General features: G+C 39.7%; 1 protein-coding gene across 2 annotated transcripts in view; it reads right to left on the minus strand.

The window, feature by feature from the left end:
- Positions 1-3264: 3264 nt before the first annotated feature.
- The window catches only part of LOC117405173 (protein TFG-like), a 63387-nt gene continuing 43768 nt past the window's right edge, over positions 3265-22883 (minus strand). Inside the window, exons 7-8 of one of the 2 annotated variants that reach the window (XM_034008012.3) lie at positions 4456-4554; positions 3265-4147 (exon numbers count right to left, since the gene is read on the minus strand). In XM_034008012.3, the coding sequence (XP_033863903.1) occupies positions 3765-4147; positions 4456-4554 (482 nt within the window). In that variant the 3' untranslated portion in view covers positions 3265-3764. Of the gene's footprint in view, positions 4151-4455; positions 4555-22883 lie in introns of both variants that reach the window. The other variant, XM_034008011.3, reaches the window with a different exon arrangement.

Consider the following 22883-nt stretch of genomic DNA (forward strand, 5'->3'; position numbering starts at 1 on the left):
CTGACCAAATCCCCAACTCCATTTGCAGAAATGCAGCCCCAAACTTGCAAGGAACCTCCACCATGCTTCACTGTTGCCTGCAGACACTCATTCGTGTACCGCTCTCCAGCCCTTCGGCGAACAAACTGCCTTCTGCTACTGCCAAATATTTCAAATTTTCAAATATTTCAAAGGTGCTCTGGACTCATCAGTCCAGAGCACCTGCTGCCATTTTTCTGCACCCCAGTTCCTGTGTTTTCGTGCATAGTTGAGTCGCTTGGCCTTGTTTCCACGTCGGAGGTATGGCTTTTTGGCCGCAAGTCTTCCATGAAGGCCACTTCTGACCAGACTTCTCCGGACAGTAGATGGGTGTACCAGGGTCCCACTGTTTTCTGCCAATTCTGAGCTGATGGCACTGCTGGACATCTTCCGATTGCGAAGGGAAGTAAGCATGATGTGTCTTTCATCTGCTGCAGTAAGTTTCCTTGGCCGACCACTGCGTCTACGGTCCTCAACGTTGCCCGTTTCTTTGTGCTTCTTCAAAAGAGCTTGGACAGTACATCTGGAAACCCCTTTCTGCCTTGAAATTTCTGCCTGGGAGAGACCTTGCTGATGCAGTATAACTACCTTGTGTCTTGTTGCTGTGCTCAGTCTTGCCATGGTGTATGACTTTTGACAGTAAACTGTCTTCAGCAACCTCACCTTGTTAGCTAAGTTTGACTGTTCCTCACCCAGTTTTATTCCTCCTACACAGCTGTTTCTGTTAATGATTGTGTTTCAACCTACATATTGAATTGATGATCATTAGCACCTGTTTGGTATAATTGTTTAATCATACACCTGACTATATGCGTACAAAATCCCTGACTTTGTGCAAGTGTACCTAGAAGAATTGATGCTGTTTTGAAGGCAAAGGGTGGTCACACCAAATATGGATTTGATTTAGATTTTTCTTCTGTTCACTCACTTTGCATTTAGTTAATTGATAAATATAATCTATTAACATGTCTATTTTTGAAAGCATTATTACTTTACAGCACTTTTTCACACCTGCCTAAAACTTTTGCACAGTAGTGTATATACACACAGTACCAGTCCAAAGTTTGAGTACACCCGCTTGAAACCAGGTTTTTCATGATTATCTATGCTTTTACCTGTATAAACTTGTCTATAAACACTTAATATTTCATTATATGATACATGTACTTACATAAGCTGATAATCATAAGTGAATTGCATTCAAAAATTTTATTTTTAAATGAAAATGTAAATCTTGTCAATTTCAATGAAATGGTCACCCAAAGCAAGGGGATTTCAGTCTGAAGCCCAAGTCAGTTAAAAGTCTGAAATGTGTATAACACGGTGTTAGAACACTGGCCTAAGTATAAAAGTGTCTTTGTTAGATGTTCTCCGAGTTAACTAGCATGTTACCTGATTAACCTTTTGTCACCAATTATTGTTAACAGGGGAAGGTCCATGATTACTATAAATATAGGTAGCATAGGCACACCTTTGTCATTCCTGAATGTAAGGGAGAAGAAAATGGCAAAATACGCTCAGTTAAGCAAAGAAAAGAGACAGTCTGTAATTACTTTAAGAAATGAAGGTCAATCTTTAAGACAAATCGCAAGACCTTTGCAAGTGCATGTAACTGCTGTGGCCGAGACCATCAAACGATTTAAAGAAACTGGCACTCATGAGGACCGAACAAGGTCAGGCAGGCCAAGGGTGACCTCAGAACAGAGAACAAGTTCATTCGAGTCACAAGTCTGCGAAACCGGCGATTAACTGCCCCAAGTTCAGCTAAATGCTACTAGAAGTACAGATGTTTCACATCAACTGTTCAGAGGAGATTGCGTGAAGCTGGCCTAACTGGAAGAATTGCTGCAAAGAAACCATTGTTAAGAGTGCAGAATAAGAGGAAGAGACTTGCCTGGGCCAAAAAACACAGAAACTGGATGTTTGAGGAGTGGAAGTCGGTCTTATGGACCGATGAGTCAAAATTTGAGATATTTGGGTCCAACCGCTGAGTATTTGTAAGACGCAGAGAGGGTGAGTGCATGAGTTCTGCATGTGTGGTTCCCACTGTCAAGCATGGAGGAGGCAGTGTCGTGGTCTGGGGTTGCTTTGCTGGTGACAGAGTTGGTGATCTTTACCAAGTCCATGGCAAGCTCAACCAGCATGGCTATCATAGCATACTTCAGAGGCATGCCATTCCATCAGGATTACGGCTAGTTGGGCAGTCCTTCATTCTTCAGCAAGATAATGACCCGAAACTCACCTCTAAGTTGTGCAAGAACTATCTGGCGAAGAAGGAAAGTGAAGGACACATCAATCTAATGACCTGGCCTGCCCAGTCTCCAGACCTCAATCCCACAGAACTTGTATGGGACGAACTGGACAGAAGAGTCAAAGCAAAGCTTCCCACAAGTGCCCTACATCTTTGGGAATTGCTGCAGAAGAGTTGGGAAGACATGTCGGGTGATTTCCTGCTGAAACTTGTTAACCGAATGCCTTGTGTTTGTGAGGCTGTTATTAAGTCAAAGGGTGGCTATTTTGAGGAGTCCAAGATTTAGAGACAATTTTCAAATTTCTTGAACATTGCTTTGATACTCATTATGTTTTGTTTTGTATATTGTAACATGTGTTTTCATTTTTAAGTATTTACAGAAACGTATATGATGTAAAACATTGCCAATTATGAAAAAAACCTAGTTTCCAGCAAGTGTACTCAAACTTTTGACTGGTACTGTGTGTGTGTGTGTGTATATATATATATATATATATATATATATATATATATATATATATATATTATATATACACACACACACACACATATATATACATATATACTTGTTACAGGTTACAATAACAGGAAGTGATGAATGTTAAATGGTACATTTTACAGTGTGGCATTGACAGGTTTATTAATATGCATAGGGCCTATACCCTGGATGCTAGGTATTTATAAAGATTGGTGATTCTCCACAGTTGTATAAAGTATGAAAGCAAAGTTATAGATAATATACCAAGTCAAAGTAAAATGTGTCTGTAGAAAACCTTTGAAAACCAAAATGTGATCTGAATATGGGCTTAGACTTTGTAGCGGTTTTCCCTCACTTACCAATTACATCTTTGGCGGCGAATAACTTTTAACAAAAAGGATGAAAATAAAAACAAGACAAGAGATATGAGGCAAGTGATTATCCAACCTGGGAATCAAGATTTTAGTAAGTGAAGTAAAAATTGTCATGTTTAAAAACAAAACTTAAAACAAAGGGATGGATCTCATTACCTTTATTAGCTTTCCAAGAAAACAATTTTTACAGACACATAAATGTCCCTCCAGCATGGGATCATGAAATCAGCAGTCTGGTATTAGTAAAAACTAAGTCAAAAAAAAAAAAAAAAGAAAAAGAAATCCATGATCTAATCTTCAAGCTAACTAGTTAATATCCATCAGACAAGTCAGGCTACAACTCCCATTATTGATTTTAGCATATATCTAAGTAGTGTTCCAAAAAACTGGTTTTGTATTTACTTATTTATTTATTTTATGATGCCAATACATTTCAAAACAACAACAAAATAAACCCTATTTGGTCTTCCCATTAGCAGAAACAATGTGTACTTTGTATGTTTTTATTTATGTATTTATTTGAATTTGAAAGCAACATTTGCGCCACTTTTTTCAGTTTATCCAAAAAACAATGTATATTGTTGCTTGATTACTGTATCAGGATGGAAAGGATTACTTGAGCAGCTCTATAGGAGGAGGGGTCTTACCGGTAGCCAGGGCCTGGCTGGGTGTAGCCCTGTCCGAATGTGGGGCGATTGCGTGCATAGGGATTTGCGCTGCTGGGTGGGGGGGTCACTGTGCTACCTGGAGGTGGTGTGAAGCCTGGTCGGGGCTGGTAACCTCCGCCTGGCTGGTTGGGGGCCATCCCTGGCTGGGAGGCTGGGGGCATGTTGTAGTTAGCAGGCTGAGAGGCTTGTGTGGTGTAGTTCTGTGGAGGGAAGGAGCCGGCTGGATACTGCTGTGGCGCTTGGGGCTGCCCTGCAAAGCCAGGGGCCGGGGCAGCAGCCTGGGATGTTGGCGGGTTGTAGCCTTGGAACGGCTGCTGCTGCTGGGGCGTCTGCTGAGGGCCTGCCTGCTGAGTGTAACCTGCTGCAAAACATAATGAAAGAAACAACCTGAATGAAATCCATTACCAGAAGACTTACAGTAACCATCACATTAAGAGAGATCATACTAAAGAGCAGGAGTGGAACTCTCCAAGCTAATAGCACTGTCAAACAGACTGCCAATTCAAACAGTGAAACATTTTATTATTGTTTTTTTTTTTTTTTTGTGTGTTTCGGATTTTAAAAATATACATTTAAACTCTTCGTTTATCAAATCAGAACACAAGCGTACAGTACATTTTTGCTCCCAAAATAAAAAACATTAGGTCTGTTCTGGGTTTTACTGACCAGAGTACTGCATTCCATACTGCTGCTGAGGCTGTGGCTGGGCCTGGGGCTGCTGGGGAGCATAGCCACCCTGCTGCTGGTACTGCTGGTACATCTGACCTGTTATATATACAATGAGTTAGTTGTGTCTAGACAAGGCTATTTAATCTTACATGTTTTTTGGAACAATCCTAAAAATCCTAAAATTGAAAATGTTTTATTAGAAGATGCATGCAATATTGGTATTCCTCTTATGCTCTATCATCTTGGCTGTGAGTTTTAGTTTAGTTTGGATAAGGAAATTGGTAACACTGACACATTAAAAAAAAAAAAAATCTATAATGCACCAATAGATATAACAATGCACAAATAAATGTGTTTTATCTTATACATGATACTGTACGAATATACTTTAGGAAACCTTGCAATTACTATATAACAAAAGGAGCTTGACACTAAAAAATGTGTGATTAAAACTATATTGCAATACACTTAAATCTTTTTACTAATTCTAAAAACCTTTCGATAGCCAGAACTAATCAACATCTGCATCCAGATTCTAAGTGCTTTAGTCAAATCGCTCGTGATTTTACTACATCGTAAAAACAGAACTTAGTTTTCATCTTTTCCATTAAAAGTGCCAGTGACCCAATAAAGGGGCCCTCCACTGCATCACAGCCAGGGTTATACTGTATAGTAGGGGGCCAGCCAGCCAGCCATGCCTCCAAAACATTTGGTATGTCGGCATAAAAAATAACACAATCATCATTTATAGTTCTTATAAAAGTTTGTATGGTTTTGACTTTGTTGTTATTATTATTAAATTAATGTGGTAAAAATGTAAAGCTGTACTTACAAAACTCACGGAATCAAGAAATACAAAGTTTCACATATAACAAATCTGGTATTTTATCTAAGGGGAGAGTTCTGCAGGGGAACATGATTCCAGGGCAACTTTTTTATATCCAGAACACAAATCAACTAATAAAACAGTTGAAGCCAAATCATCATCATCATCATCTAAATAATTCTACAAACAGATCCTGAAAGCTGAGGCACTGGGATGTCCAGCCTGTCAAAATATTAAAAAACACACTTAAGATTTCAAGGCTATTTACATTTTTTGAAGTTTCTAAATAGGACTTAATTTACATTTAAGTCACAGACATCCATAGAAGGTAAAAATCCCCAAAGAAAACCCTTTGAAAATGATGTGCGTCTGAGCTATATTTAAAAGCAGATGTCAACTAGTCGAGCAAGTTTTGTAAGCTCCAAATTGAATACAAGTTTTAAATGTGCAAAACTTGTGGTTTTTGATGAGGTTGTTTTTACATTTTGAATAAAAATATTACAAATAATATAAAGTTCAGAAATGACTGATCCCCCTTTATTACACTGCTGTCTAAATCCACAGATTCTCTGGGACACACATGGAGGCCATACTGCTGGAGCTGTGAATTTGTTATTGAAACACGTTTTGTTTATTTTAAAACCAAATGATGCACATTTTCCACTGGAGCAAAAATTATGAAACTTCATCCTTTGCAACCATTGTAACTTATGTGCCACCACAGACATGAAGCAGGATTTCTTTAGCCCTTTGCGGTCCATTTGTTAATCGCGCGTCAGGCACGCCAGGTCTAATTAATTTTCACACGCAAAGTTAATTTTATACGCGCTGTATAAACGTTTTTTTTTTCACAGTCAAACGGGTTTAAATGGCCCTGCATATCAACAAAGCACTCACTAGGCATCTCCAGCCCCGCCCCACCCTTTTGTTTGCTATAGCGTTCAGCTATGTAAGAAATAAATAATAATAATAATAATAGTCGTACATACCGATCGATCATCTCCAGATCACTCGTTTTATCACCAAACTCCTCAATAATGCGATCCAAGTCATTATTTTATTACTATAACATCTGAAAAAAGCTCTGCAAATGTCCATGATAGTCTCAGTGCGCTGACGCACTTAGCCAGCTTGTTTACTATGAACGCCCATTATCTGATACCTGATACCATGTATGACTATTCATGAAATACGCCTTTTTTTTTTTTTTTTTTTTTCCGACTTGTCTCGGCTCCTGTCGCTACCACTCGGCAATTGAATGGTTTTCTCGGCTTTTTCCGGAGAAAAAACGACTAAACACCCATTTATTGCGTTGCTATAATGATGTCGGACCCAGTCCGACAAAGGACCTGTGAGGAATAATTGCAATGTCGGACCCAGTCCGACAATGGACCGCAAAGGGTTAATCCTCTCCCAGCTTCCCATCGTTCCTGCTGTATTCAGCCAGACACCTCCCCTCTCAGCAGCAACAACTGGGAATCCCTGCCACAAAAATCTTCAAAGAAATTATTAGGGATTTCCTCCTGGCCATTACTCATCTATAGGCTTGCTACTATTAGATTTTTATTTTTTTGCCAAAATCAACGATTAATATCGACATTTATTTTTGAAAGAATTTACCGTTTATTTTTTTATCTTTATTTTTCAATTCAAGCAGAGCATGGGTGAAATCGACCTTTATGCTTAACCCCCCCCCCCCAACTTTTTATGCCATTGAGAAATTATTTAGCAAAGCCCCTTAATCATATTCAACATGCAACAAAACCATGGTTAACAACATTCTAATTGAAATAACGTTTGGTCACAGCTGAGCTATACCTACACAAATTAAATTGTCTCAAATAAACCATAGAAAACGCAGCATATAAAGTGTATTGCACAGACTTATAGCATACATTTACAAGTAAAAAATAATATGCACAGAACAAAACATTAGATAGTTGAACGGAACTAACTTGCACTTATTATTCTCCTGCTTAAGCACAGCTGGACTCACTGGAGGCAAGGCAGACTGGCCCGCTTCATCCTGCCGCAGAGATCAGGGTATTGTGCACAATACTCATTAAGTGTTTTCATCTTGCACCCCATTTTCAAATCAAACTAGTAACTGTCACCGTATATACCTATAATAGCAAAAGCTTACCTACACCTTAACCTGCTAATTTCAAAGTAGGCGCTTTGAATGACAGGCGCTGTAGCTGGCAAGAGAGTGCACAGTCGGTCTTTGATGGACAGTCATTTAAACGAATGAGACCATTCTAGCACTGCTTCAGCCAATGAGATCTGTCAGAACAGGATGAAATGGCCGACGGTGAAACTACACTATCCTATTAAGGAACCACTAACTTGACTGACAGCGACCCCTAGCCATTCAGAGCGGAACGGAGACGGGACAGACAGCAAAAACTACACAGACTACAGGTGATTTCTTAAATTATTATTTTTGGTAAGAAAAAAAACACAGCTTTACTGATTAAAATCGAAAAGTAGCAAGCCTACTCATTATTATTTATTTATTTATTAGCAGACGCCGTTATCCAGGGCGACTTACAACTGTTACAAGATATATTTATTTTTTTACTCATCAAATCATGACAGCAAGAGCAACAAGAGAAAAAAGAAACAGCATTGCTGGTGTCCAGGGTTTCCAAAACAAATGTACTAGTTAGGGCAGCAGTGTGGCGTAGTGGTTAGGGCTCTGGACTCTTGACCGGAGGGTTGTGGGTTCAATCCCTGGTAGGGGACACTGCTGCTGTACCCTTGAGCAAGGTACTTTACCTAAAATTGCGCCAGTAAAAACCCAACTGTATAAATGGGTAATTGTATGTAAAAATAATGTGATATCTTGTAACAATTGTAAGTCGCCCTGGATAAGGGCATCTGCTAAGAAATAAATAATAATAATAATAATACTAGTTACACAAATCCTAACCAAAACACAGCAAGACATTTCAGACTGCCTTCTTTTTATTCTTTGCTTTTAACTACTATGTGTTTTCTAAACCAGTGGAAATAAATACATCATGCTAGATGCTGTGCAGCGTGCAGAGGCTTAACATAAAAAAGACAAAACACCATTATATTCCGTTGATAGAATACTTATGCCCAACTTGGGAAATCACGAAAAGCATAGCAAAAACTGTATGAAAAGACGATTGAACTTGACCCAGAGAACTTCAGAGCTGCACAGAGTATACATCCAGTAACTTATGGCAGCCTTCTAGGCAGGTCCAGACGGAATACACGGCTGCGTATTTTTGATGAAAATGCACGGAATTCATTGAAGACTGCGGAAAATATAAAATCTAAAAAATGTAGATTTCATTGGATTCAAATGATGTGTGAAATAAATTATTGCCTAGTGTCACAATGCACAAGTTAAGAAAAAAACCTACTAACCCAGCCATGCACTGCATAGATCTTAAAAAAAGTAATTCATGCAAATTAACTACATCCGGATTCATATTGAGTTTGTTGCTATGGAAGCTGTATTTCCGGTCAGCCATGGAAACGATACGGCTGTGATTTGCTTTAAAATACAGAGACGGTACTAAATAATACAGACAGTAGCCTACTAGTGAATGTTACTGAGTGAACTTGAAATACTAGTACTAGTATAGTATACGGTAATTCATATTGATATTGAATAATTCATACATTTTCAATAACAATTCAGCATAATGAATAATTTTGCCGAGTCGTTATTTTTATTTAAAACACCGAAATGCTGAACTCCTGTAGAAATACAAAACAAAACCGTGATGAAGCCAAAAAAAACACCACGTTTCAACCAAAATCACAGCACGGGATCGTGCTGAACAATTTCCTCTTGATTTTTAAGAGGATGGGGGAATGCTTTTTTGTATATTCTTTCAACACTCCGTTGATTATGTACGGAAGCAGACAGTCTCTGAACACCTACAATCCCAAAGGCACATCAACAGAAAACAAGCAAAAAATAATGCAGGTAAGAATATTCAATATATTATAGTATTACATTTGATTCTGTTTTGCACTGTAGACATGGATAGGAGATCGTGTTTAAGTTTAAGTTTTGTGAACTAACTTATCTAACAGCAAAAACAAAAAAAATCATGAATCAGCTATGTCCATTTTCAAGTGTTCAGATTGCACAAGTACGTTTGGGATACCGGTACTGTCAATATACATTTCTATAGGTCAGGCATAAATTATATGAATCTAGTAGGCACCTACAGTAAGCTGCTGTATGAAAACATTGAATGATGTTTTGAGTTGTCCATTATACTAAATTAAATATTAAGTAAGTTGTTTACATTTAGTTAAACATGCAAAGTGTATTTATTTTTTATTCTACTTGATATTGTTTTTAATGGTTTTAGCTAATATTGTTTTTTTTTTGTGGGAGCTTCAAAAAGTGTGGGGAAACTATTATTATTATTAATGCTCGTGTGTCCCTGGCATATTAAAATAAAGTATTTAGACAGATAGCTATGTATGTATAATATATATTCAAAACCATTTAGTACTGAAGCATATTTTAATACTGTTTGTTTCATGAGACTAACTGTACCTGTATTGGATTTTCTAGGTCAATCAAAAATTCAGACGCTGGCATCGTGTTGGGGAAAAACACCTTCAGCCATAGAAAGAAAGGAATTCACTCTGGACTTTGTAAAAACTCTGGTTGAAGCAGATGTTCCACTAGAAAAAGCACCCAAATTTGCAGAATTCTTGAAAAAACATGCAGAACAAGGGGGCACAGTTCCTGCACCTTCCCATTTACAGACTGACTATCTTCCAGAACTATTTCCACAATAAATTCAGGACATAAAGGATGCTGTTAATGGCAAAGACTTGTATGTAATTCTTGATGAAACTACAGATGCTTGTGGTAGATGTACTCTAGCTATTTTGCTTCAGCCCACTGGTGAGCGCCCTTTGTTAGCAAATTTGGCATTTTTGGACAAAGTAAATTTCATCAGTGTCCCAGGCCTTGATTCGTTGTTTAAGTGAAAATTTTACTGATTTCAGTAAAGTGTGGGTTGTTGTTTCAGATTCGGCAAGATGCATGAAGAAGGCATACAATGATATTTTAAAGGGCCTTTTACCAAATTCACAACATTTACGTGTTTTGCCCACCTTTTAAACCTTGTGTTATAGGTGTTTACAGAAGTGTTTGGTGAATTGAACTCCGTGTTCACTTGTTAAGAAGGTGTTCTGTCAGTCACCACAGCGACACCACCAACTCAAACAGTTCATGGAAGAACACAACATGACACCATTCCTACCTGTGTATGCTGTACAAACACGATGGTGTTCCTGGATCAATGCTGTTGAGTATCTTGCAGATCACAATAGTATTGACTGACTTCATCTGCACTTTAACTAATTCCTCTGCAAGGTGTGTACAGAATATTAAGGATCTTTTAAAAAACAAAAGATCTCCTGAAGGTACAAGCTACCTTTGTAGTAGAACACAGTAAAGACGTTGTCCAGCTTTTAAAGTCTCTGGAAGCAGCAAGTTTCCCAACAGCACATATAATTTTCCAGAAACTAGAAGATTTGAAAATGTTTTTTGAATACTGCCAGTCTGCTAGGGACAGTGATTGGCACCCCCAAACTACTACATTGCTCAGTGATTTGCCAGAATTTGAAAGCCAGCGTTGTGTAGAAGTCTTTCAGTCTGCCGTGACAGAATGTTCTCTAAAGCTACAGAATGTTCTTGTGAAACATCCAAGCCTGCATGTCTTTGATGCTATCCAAATTCTAAACCCAGCTTATGTTCTTGGAGCGAGTAAAGAAATAAGCACATATGTGCCTGCTATACCCATTCTGAAAAATATTTCAGGAGAAGAATGGCACAGATATGTCACCTTAACTACTACTGCTAATACTACTCAAGGTGTCTAGAGCTGAAGACTGATGGACTGCACAAAAGGAGACTTCCAACATTGACACCAATTGCTTTGGTGTATCTGTGGCTTCCTACTACATCAGTCAATGTAGAGCGACTTTTTTCACACTACCACTGTATAATGAGAGAGAATAGAAGAAGTTTTACAGAACAGAATGTGAAAATGATGCTGAGACTGAAATTCAACAGCATTTAATAAGTGTAGTACTATAAAGGGGAAGAGTGGATGATTTTGCGAGGTCTTATTTGTGTACATTTGGTTTGATAAAGTAGTTCAGTTTTTCTTCTCAGCTGTAAAATGTAATTTAAATAATTCAGACTGCTCATTTTTTTTACAGAGCATAATAAACAGCAAAATTACGGTATGTTTAGTGCTCTTTTTATCTATTTAATCAAATGTATTAATTTCCGCAGATTTTAGGTAAAATGGTCCGCAGAATTTGGAAATATTCCCAGCAGATTCCGTCTGGGCCTACTTATAGGTCACATGTCAAAGTGAAGGGCGCTGTTAGAGTCTGATTAAGGAATATCTGAAATGGTTTATGAGGCATTAGTGGTTGAAGTGGTGGCGGGTCTACCATTAGCTCCCTGGATGGATAAATAATAAAAAAAAAATAGAACATGCATTACTGCAAGCAGGTCCGCTCCCTAATACGAGTTAACTACAAAAAGCAACAGATCCTTATACAGAAAGACTAATATGAGCTTATAGACCAATTTCAGCAGTTAACATTGTTCTATCAGATGACAAGTGAGCTGGCGCACCTTCAAGAACCATATTAGAAATAAGAAAATATTTTGCTATTAAATTATCCTGCTGGCCCACATCTCCTTTGCCGCTCAGAAGGTTAAATATGGAACCGCATATTTTTAATGCTCACCTCATGGAAAACGGTAAGGGATCTGTCACCAGTTAATTGCTCAGACCAATAACGGCAAGCCAGACAAAAAATAACATGGCTTGTAATGTTGGAGCAAGCAAGACTGAAATAAAACAAGTGGTGCTATTTCAGCTTTGGGGGAGACATATTTTATATGTGATACTGAAAATCCTATCCGGTAGTACTAAATAGTACTAAAAACAACTGTTCATAATAACATTACAGAAATGCAAACCACCAGCAATACTTTTTATATAATTTGATCTCTTTAATCTCAGCTGTTTATTAAAATAGTTGCTGGGGGGGAAATAAGTATATACCATAAACTTATGTTAGTTGTTACGTTAGTTATTTGCATTGTCGTTTTTTTTTTTTTATCTAGAAAGTCTTAATTTGTAGACCAGCTTGTTAACCTCAATTGAAGGACTTTGTGTCAGTATCTCTTTCACCTGCAAACCAGATGCATGTCAGTGAGCTTTTCCTGAGGAAACATTTAGAAATAAATAAAGAAAGAAAGAACGAAAGAAAGAACGAAAGATGTCTTGATTTCCAAAAGACACATTATTAAATCCGTGCTGGACCAAGATCATACACAACAGAATCATGTATTATTTATTTTTTAGTCTCTTTCCAAAAATCCAACATTTTTAGGTTTTGATTGTTTAAACAGACCAATATCTAATCGTTTTAACAGCAAACTCACATATGAAGTGCTTTTAATTTCTTGCTGTCAATTTATGTTTCATAGTCAGAGGAACAAAAAGGAGATACTAACATTAAAAGAATCTGGAAGCAAACTACAGTTTCTAATCATGGCTCTTTCTAACTTATTAACCAATAGCTTCATCGTTGTCATTTTTGACTGGATCAAACCCCTAGCAATGCAGACTCAGTCTTAAGGCACATGCTCCTAGTAATTTTTCCATTAACTATATAGTATTACCTGGTGTTTCTAATTGGGGAGGAGTGTGTGATTTTATCCCAGGCAGTGTGCTTATTTTGAGTACTTAATTTGTAATTTGTAAATTTGAATCAGGGTGGGTTAACTTGATTAGAGCAGTTTGCATTTGAATTGGTCTCCACACAGCTCCTGCAGTTGTGTGATCCCATCAAAGTGTGTGAAACTATTGTCTCCAGAGCAGTTAGCAGCTAGTTCCCTTGCTAAGTGAAGGGAGTTATTTAAGAGTGGGCATCTGGTAATTAGTTCAGTCTTCAGGGAACCAGGGAGAGAGGCAGATAGATAAGTTCCTGCTTTTTGTAATTGTAACTACTACATTTGGTGACATTGTAAGGTGGTGTTTGAATTGGCTGAGTTTGTGTGTGATTAGTACCAGGTGAGTGGCTAAATTGATTAGCAGTTGATTTTGCTATTTGATTGGTTTCCACACAGTTTAGTTGGTTCTTTTGCCAAGCAGGGGTAACAACATTTATTCAAGCAGCTTATTTTAGCGCCAGCACGAAGCGCCAGCCAACTGAAGAGCCTCAACAAAAGAGCCGGGAGTCTAGCTGTGGGAGTCCAGCGAGGGGAGGCCTGCGCCGAGACGCTTTTGGAATAGATCTGAACCTACCAGCGCTCTGGAAGAAGCCATCTACTAGTCAGGTCTGTATCCTCCACCCCACTGCGCCTTTTGTCTTGCTTGTCCTGCTATGACTGTCTCTCACATCCCTGTTCTGTCCTCCCGTCCTCGTCCTCTGCCCTCCCTCCGCTACTGCTCCTCCAACCCCTCTAACCTCATTTCTCTGCCTCTCCCCCCCTCCCGCACACTCTCTGGTGCACTCTGGAACTGTCACTCTTCTGCTAACAAAGCTGATTTCATCTCTGCCTTTGCCTCCCACCTCTCACTCGATTTCCTTGCTCTCACTGAAACCTGGCTGTCCCCTGATAACACTGTTACTCCTGCTGCCCTGTCCTCTCTCTACGTCCTGTCCCATACCCCGCGTCTCACCGGACGGGGAGGTGGGACGGGTCTTCTCCTCTCTCCCTCCTTACTCTTTTCTGTCCCCTCTGATCTCACCTCCCTCTCTGTCACTACCTTTGAATTTCATGCAGTCCAACTAACCTCTCCCTGTCAACTCCTGCTCATTGTTTTGTACCGCCCCCCTGGGCCTCTCACTCACTTTCTGGATGAACTCGACTATCTACTCTCCTCCCTCCCCTCTCTGTCTACCCCGACTGTCCTGTTGGGTGACTTCAACATCCATCTCTCCAACCCCAGCCACTCTGCTGGATTCCTCCCTCTCCTTCACTCCTTCGACTTCTGTCTCTCTCCGTCCCCTCCTACCCACAAAGCTGGCCGTCAACTGGACCTCACCTTCTCCAGGGCCTGCTGCCCCTCCACCCTCTCTGTCACCCCCCTGGACCTCTCTGATCACTATTTCATCTCTTTTTCTCTGTCTCTCCCCCCTCTCCCTGCTCCTCCTACCCCCACTGTCACCTCTCGCCGTAACCTCCGCTCTCTCTCCCCCTCTGTCCTTGCCTCCACTGCTCTCTCTCACCTCCCTCCTATCGACTCCTTTTCACAACTCTCCGTAGACTCTGCTACCTCCACCCTCTTCTCCTCACTCACCTCCTCCCTCGACTCCCTCTGTCCCCTCACCTCCCGACCCGCTCGCCCCTCCCCTCCCCATCCCTGGCTCTCCTCTGTGCTCCGCTCGGCAAGAATCACACTGCGATCTGCTGAAAAGAAATGGAAGAGAACCAAACTCCCTGCTGCCCTAGACCTTTACCGCACTCTTCTCTCCTCCTTCTCCTCTACTCTCTCCTCTGCTAAATGTGCTTATTTCCAATCTGTAATCCAAGCCTCCACTAACAACCCACGTAAACTATTCTCTACCTTCTCCTCCCTCCTAAACCCTCCCCCCCCTCCTCCTCCCTCCTCTATCTCCCCTGACGACTTTGCCTCCTTCTTCTCTTCTAAAATCTCAGATATCCGCAAACTCTTTAACACCTCTCCCTCCCCCGCACCCCCTCCTGCTCCAACCCCTACACCCACTACATCCCCTACTAACTCGCCCTCCCTCTCCACCTTCTTGCCCCTCTCAGACTCTGACCTCTCCTCCCTGCTCCAGGGTCACAAACCCACCACGTGTGCCTTGGACCCCCTCCCCACTCACCTCTTTCAAGCTGCTGCTCCTGCTCTACTCCCCTTCATCTCCTCCCTCCTCAACACCTCTCTACTTTCTGGCATCTTCCCCTCTGCCTTCAAAAAAGCCTCTATCACTCCCCTCCTCAAAAAACCTACCCTCGACCCCACCTCCCTCCAGAGCTACCGTCCTGTCTCCCTCCTACCCTTCCTCTCCAAAACCCTCGAGCGGACTGTACACCGCCAGCTCTCTGCTTTCCTGTCCAACCACTCTCTGCTTGACCCTCTCCAATCTGGCTTCCGCTCTGCTCACTCCACTGAAACCGCCCTTCTCTCTGTCACCAACTCACTTAAGTGTGCCCGAGCTGCCTCTCTCTCCTCTGTCCTAATTCTCCTCGACCTCTCTGCTGCCTTTGACACTGTTGATCACTCTATTCTACTATCATCTCTTGCTGACCTGGGGATCTCTGGCACTGCTCTGGCCTGGTTCTCCTCCTACCTCTCCAACCGCACTTACCAGGTAACCTGGCGTGGAGCAACCTCCACACCTCACCCTCTCTTGACTGGAGTCCCCCAAGGGTCAGTCTTGGGTCCTCTCCTGTTCTCTCTCTACACCCGCTCCCTGGGCCCCCTCATCGCATCCTATGGTTTCTCATACCATTTCTATGCTGATGATGCTCAGATTTTCCTCTCCTTCCCCACCTCTGACTCCACCATCTCCTCCCGTATCTCTACCTGTCTGTCTGCTATTTCCTCCTGGATGCACTCGCATCACCTCAAACTCAACCTCTCTAAATCTGACCTCCTTTTCTTTCCCTCCTCCTCCCCCTCCTCTGATCTCTCTATCTCTGTTCCTCTGGAATCTACCACACTCTCTCCCTCTTCCTCAGCTAAAAACCTTGGAGTCACCCTGGACCCCTGCCTCTCTTATTCCCAGCACATCTCCACTCTGGCACGCACTTGCAGATTCTTCCTGAGCAACATCCGAAGAATCCGACCCTTCCTCACCAACTATGCTACCCAGCTCCTGGTCCAGGCCCTGGTACTCTCCCGCCTAGACTACTGCAACTCCCTCCTGGCTGGCCTCCCTGCGTCCGCCACCCGTCCGCTCCAGCTCATCCAGAACTCTGCTGCTCGCCTGGTGTTCTCTCTACCTCGCTTCGCCCACGCTACTCCACTACTCCGCTCGCTCCACTGGCTCCCGATCACCGCTCGCATCCAGTTCAAGACTCTTGTACTAGCCTACAGATGCCTTGATCAGACTGCACCCAGCTACCTCCAGACCCTCATCTCTCCCTACACCCCCACTCGACCTCTCCGCTCCGCCTGCACTAGAAGACTGGCTCTACCTCCGCTACGCTCCCCTGCCTCCCGAGCCCGCTCCTTCTCCACCCTTGCTCCGCAGTGGTGGAACGACCTTCCTACAGATGTCAGGACTGCCCAGTCCCTGACCACATTCCGGCGCCTCCTTAAGACTCACCTCTTCAAACAGCACCTGTAGAACTCCTCTGTTGTATCCTGGGACACTATCACCCTTCATTTAAATATGCTTTATTTTGCTCTTATCTGCCCCCTATTTTACTGCATTTAATCCTGTACCTCAGAATATTGTAATCTCCCAAGTGTTTAATCTGTAGTATTTTGTACTTAATCATATCCTGATGTAACTATCACTACTTAATCATATCCTGATGTAACTTTCACTATTATCTGCTGTATTATTGAATTGTGGTTTGTCACACTTGAGAATTATTGTATTTCTTGTTCTTATTGTATGACTTATATTGTAACACTTGAATGTATTTGTATTTGCTTGCGATTGTAAGTCGCCCTGGATAAGGGCGTCTGCTAAGAAATAAATAATAATAATAATAATAATAATAAAACAAGAACTCTGGAATGGTAGATAGATTGACTCTAGTCTCTAAAAACAACTGCCTCACCCTTGTCAGCTAGGGTCTTGTTTCAGTCTTGTTAATACGTTGCAATCACAGCCAACCGATTTACACATTGTTGTGTTTTAAGTGCAGATGCATATACAGTAAAGATAAAAATATGTACATTCACCGGAGAGTTTATTATCCTAATTTTAAATGTATTGCCATGGCTGGGGATCTACAGTATGCCATCTACATACTTGTTCTATAAAAGCAATGGTGTGCCAATGAGCTCTGACATTTAAAAAGCTTGCATCGTCAGTGTCACTTTTGATTAAATCGGTTTCCTACAACTACTGTCAAAATGTATCTGTCACAATAAAAATAAAGGTTTGTCGTTGCTACACGTGTTCCTCTGTGAAACATAATGGTGTATATCATGATGATAATTTGAATGACAAATGATATTGCTATGAAAATACACTTAATTGTTTAAATGGCAGAATAAAGGATGATTTTATCCGTTATACTTGGGGCTACTGATTTGGGGTTTTAACTGATAAAAATCAATAAAAAAACACCCCCGATACAAGAAAAAAGAAATCGTGTATAGCCATTAAACACCGGAAAACACCGGAAACTTCGCAGTGACTTCACCCCTTTCGCTTTAAAAAAGAAAAATAAACTCTTTTTTCCTAGTGCAGCTGGGCAATGTCCCGCCTTCCTGACTTATCTATCATTGATTCGTTCTGAATACTTAAAAACCCACCCCAGCTACTGAGTGGCAGCAAATTCCTACATTTCTATTGGAGACTCTGCTTGTGACATTCAAAACAAGATTACACTTAGGAATGGAGGCTTCTTTGCGGGATTTAAAGCTGTATTACAGTTAAGAGACGGAGGATTTAAAACAGAATATTTTTGAAAAGTAACCAAAAACAATAATTTCACACAGTATATAAAAAGCAAAAGCCCCGAAAAAAAAGTATTTACATAAAACTCAAATAGCTAAAAATAAAGCACCGAAAAAATGAAATTAATAAGAACAGAAGCCCAAGTTCTACTGTTCTCCCAGCATGCAAACTGGTACAACAATTTACAAAATTCAGTAAAATAAATCAAGGAATATCTGTTCAAGATAGCATACAGGCTACATCCAACACGACCCTGGAAGAGTACCCATACAAAACACATCTGTGAACTTAAAATACAAATGTCAGAATATTCACGAAAGAGTACTCTTGCTGTGTTTAATGATCACTTTGGAAAGCCACTTATAAATCTACTACACATTTTAGTTATCTTTCTTACAATATAATGTGTCATATTAGTGTCGTGTTCTTTTACTATACAGTGCTATTAAAAATAGAACAGTGTAAAATTGTAATTTATATACACCCCAAAATTCAAAGCTATTCCATGCTGTACAACCTCCCCCTGCTATTTTTCTTTTTTTTTTTTTTAGACTGAAATCCTACATGTACTCTATATATTAATTGTTTCCAACAATTGTCTCGTTACCTGTGCTACATATACCACCATTAAGTGTTTTCTGAATTTTACAATGTATTACATTTACTGTTTTCTTTTCCTGGCCAATTCTTTTCAAAATAAACCCCAAGTGCTCACATAAGCCAAACACATTAGCTTAAATTTACAAGTTGTTACTGGATTTTCCGGAAACCATAAAATCCTCAAGTGAAGGAAACATACACACAGGGTAGCTGTTGTTTTACAACTGTACTGGAAAAGATTGCACAGCATGAGCAAAGAAAGATATACAGACTTTTTAGCACAATGTGCACGCACGCCAAAACAAGAGTTGTAACAAGCATTTTAGACATCATGTTTTCTGTTCATCCTAAACAGTCCTCCTTATTCAACTTCAACAGTTATACCAAAGACACTTGCTGAAACACTAAGGTTTTGATTCAATTTTCCAATTGAAACGGGTTAAATTCTGCTCAGCTGGCTTAGCTGGTTGTCACCATGTTTTCTCTCATATCACTGCGCCGCTCTGCTTCTGGTGTGAATGGACCATTTTAAAACAGTTTATATTTAATCTAGAAATTCAGCAAGGTCGTACATAACATCACCTTACCCAGCAATCCTTAAACTGCAGATTATGCCTAAATATGGTCTTGAATTATAACTGTGTATTGCACTCACTGTTTAAGATCATGTATGCTGGAGATAATAGAAACAAGATAATGAAATGTGATGAACGTTTGGTATGAATTTTCCTGGCACTTCAATTTCCGGGCTATAACTGTGGGTTCACTGGAATGAACAGATTTTTTTATTTATTTACTTTTTTTTTTTTTTAAGAGAGTCTTCCTTAGAGGCCCAATGCAAAGCTTATTTATTTGTATTCATAAACGTGTACAGAAGAGACTGACGAGACACAGATTATAAAAAAAAAAAAACAACACCACAATCTTATTTAGTGATTTAGTTAGTTTACCAAGGCCCTGTCCGTATTAGCACAACAACATTTGAGAACCAAGCTCAAAACCATGTTACCTGAAATCTAGCCCAACCCGGTTAGAGTGTCCAGATTCGAGTTATGAAACTGGGATAGTTTAACTGGTTGTTGTTGAAACATACTGTATTGTGGGTTAGTGGAAGATGATATCCCAGCAACCCTTTGCAATTTGGAAGGAAACACATGATTTTCTCTGTCGAGGATGCTGTTTTGTCCCTGTTGGCTAGGAATTTAAAGTTTAAATTTCGAAGCCAAGGGTGGCTGCATCAAGAATGCAGTGTCTCCGATGGCTGCACAATGGCTATGTGGTGCGTCTGCTTTAAACACAAATGGTATACATGCAGCATCACACAGCTGCTTCGATCAACCATTTTATACTCAATTTGTTGAGTCTGCCCACAACAAGCACTACTGAACTGAATGCTAAAAGCGACAATCCAACAAGTAACGTTGTTGGTCTCATACAACCTGAAGCAGTATGGGACTGCAACGCAAAGCAGTATGGCATTTTGGAGGATACTATAACCAAGCTCGAACACACTTCACTTCCAGATTACAGGTCAACCAGGTTAACTAACCCGATTTTACCCGACTAAAAAGTCACATAACCCAATATGCCCTGTTAGATTTTGCCTGAGGAGTTTCATTACACTGAAAAAATGACGTTGTCAGCTATAAAGGTTTATGGGAAAGTGCCGAAGGTGGATTTGTAAATTCATACTCCACAGCTCCTACCATATGGATGCTTTCACTAGCTAAAAACACAATCGCTTGTGGCATACACTGCAAGGGGTTTTCAAAGGATGGTCTTTGTTGTTTAGACACTGAGTTTGCCCGCTTGTTCTCTAAACAGTTAAGGGCCACTACATAAAACACTTATTTATTGCAAATACCAAAACAAGACTTAATAAAAAGGCATTCACTTAAAAAAGTTTGTATTAAAGACATTGGATACAGTAAATGTAAATTGTGCTACACAATGTTTTAAACCCTGCCTCAAAATGGCTCTCAGAAATCATGCCTAACTTCCAAGCACTGTACATCTGGTACACTAGAGTGTAACCACTGATCTGTCCCCCCTGCAACACCCTTCACCCAGTGAGGACATCATTTCCATATTATATTACCTTTATGGCAGGCTTTGTTACCTTTCAGACTGACCAAGACACCTTCAGAAGTTCCAACAGCTGCCTTTTATGTCACAACATGCAATAAGCAATCAAATGTCACTATACATTTGCCTTGTCCACTTCAGTTAATACAATATTCTCTCATAAGCAGTTTATAATAATGTACAGTAGCAATGTGTAATATAAGAACAGTAAATGCTAATCTAGAATTGTATTTACATTAAATATTTAACCAGGAACATACACTGGAGCAGATTATGATAAATGTATTCAGGAATGTTGAAAGACCTACAAAATAATGTCAACTTGTGTTAGAGAAAGCAATCATTTAGAAACCCTCCCTTTACAATTTTTCCCGTGTCAAACTTTTGGGCTTTGTTTTTTTAGAAAAGCTGTTTTAAAAAAAAAAAAAAAAAAACACACAACACACCACACGACACGTTGCTTCCATTGATTGTAGGAACACGTGCATGGTAATCCCTAGGCACCATAGGAATTCACAAGAAGCCATATGACGCTTTCCAGCAAAGACTATAATGGAATATGTGGCGATTCCTCAGAATCAGCAGGCAACATCTGGCTTTAAAAAAAAGCATTACATCATTTTCTTTTTGAGTACAAGAACAGTGTAAATCATTTGCATTTGTTTTAAATGTATGCTAGCCCATTACGAACACTACCCTCTCTCACACCCTTTCATGTTGCAATTAAATGTCAAATTTCAGAAGACATGCAACAAGCTCGTACATGTACACCAAGAATAACCCCACTGAGTTACACATTCCCTCAGCAGCAAATGCTTATTTTCAGTGATAGATAATAGATATTTTATTTTTGGCAATTCAGACAATGCACTGGTACAATGATTACATTTATGTTTTTATCAGCTACCACCACTGGCTACTGCTGCTTAAAGCAATGCAAATGCCATAACATTGTATCTTTGTTTAGCATTCTCTGGAAGTTAAGATCTTTTGGATAGAAAACACATTCACATACAACAACCAACAATACATGATAAAAAAATAAATAAAATAAAATAAATGAAAGGACCAAACTGCTGCTTACTCTTACACCAAATGGTACACTGCCACTTGGTGATCCTTTGTTTTTTTCTTTGAATTGCATGGCATTAAAAACGTGTTTTCAGAAAAAAGACCATGCGATTTTATTTTGCATTAGAGTGACTATTTGCAACTTAATTCACTGTTAAAGGTTTTAATATCTGCTGTCATTTGTCTTGCAAGTAATACTCTATAGGAAAAGCCTTCCATTTATTTCCATATTCATTCTAATCAGTGGTGTAGTCAAACAGGAACGGCGTTCTGGTACTTTTTTCAATAGGCAGAACCTTGACTTAAGAGTTAACTTAAGAATCAATTTAAGCAATCTCTTTTCAGTGTGGAAATCAAAATAGCCTTTTTGTACCATACCATTGAAAAGGCATTAGGAACCAGATACCCTACGTGCCACTACTGATGGTACACAAATTGGAGTCTCCGATAACCGGCACATATTTTAAATGTTTGCAGAGTCAAGTCACACACACCTCCTGATTCCTGTACGATTCAGTCAGTCGTCCTTGTGATGCAATGAAGAGAACATTAGGAACTTCTATTACAAACTACAGTACTAAAGTTTAATATGGCTAAAAATGCTGATAAAGTAGCCAAATTGTGTTTTTTAAAGCAGCCAAAAACCACACTTACGTTAAGATTTAATATATACAAAAGCATAAATAAGTGCTACACATTTATTTAAAAAAATAAAATAAAATAAATAAATAAATAAATAAATAAAAACAAACAAACAAACAAACAAACAAACAAACAAACACCACAGTAATGTTATAAACTATGTATTTATCTGCTTTGCTTGTTTCTCACAATTTACAGTACCAGAACCGCTGTTTTTTTTTTAGTCTGATGAGATCAAATGCGGGAGGTCCAGAAAAAAACATTTATTCAGAATGTCGTGTAAAATTAAATTGTCCAGAACTGTCAGTGGATACATTCTGTAACAATAAATTGAAAAACAATTGTAATTATACAGTTCTGAAACTGGTGACGTATAAAAAATTACAGCGATTGTGTGATTCCTAATTTTATTGGATGCAGAGCTCCAGAAAAAAGACAGGGGGAGGACGTGATATACTATACAGGACGTTCTGGTGGTGTATTTTGCGCTGGTGATGACCTCAAATCGAAAGGAACAGAAAAAAACACATGCATGATGAAAATAACCAAA

This window comes from Acipenser ruthenus, chromosome 9, assembly GCF_902713425.1.
Source record: "Acipenser ruthenus chromosome 9, fAciRut3.2 maternal haplotype, whole genome shotgun sequence".
In the NCBI taxonomy this organism is placed as follows: Eukaryota; Metazoa; Chordata; class Actinopteri; order Acipenseriformes; family Acipenseridae; genus Acipenser; species Acipenser ruthenus.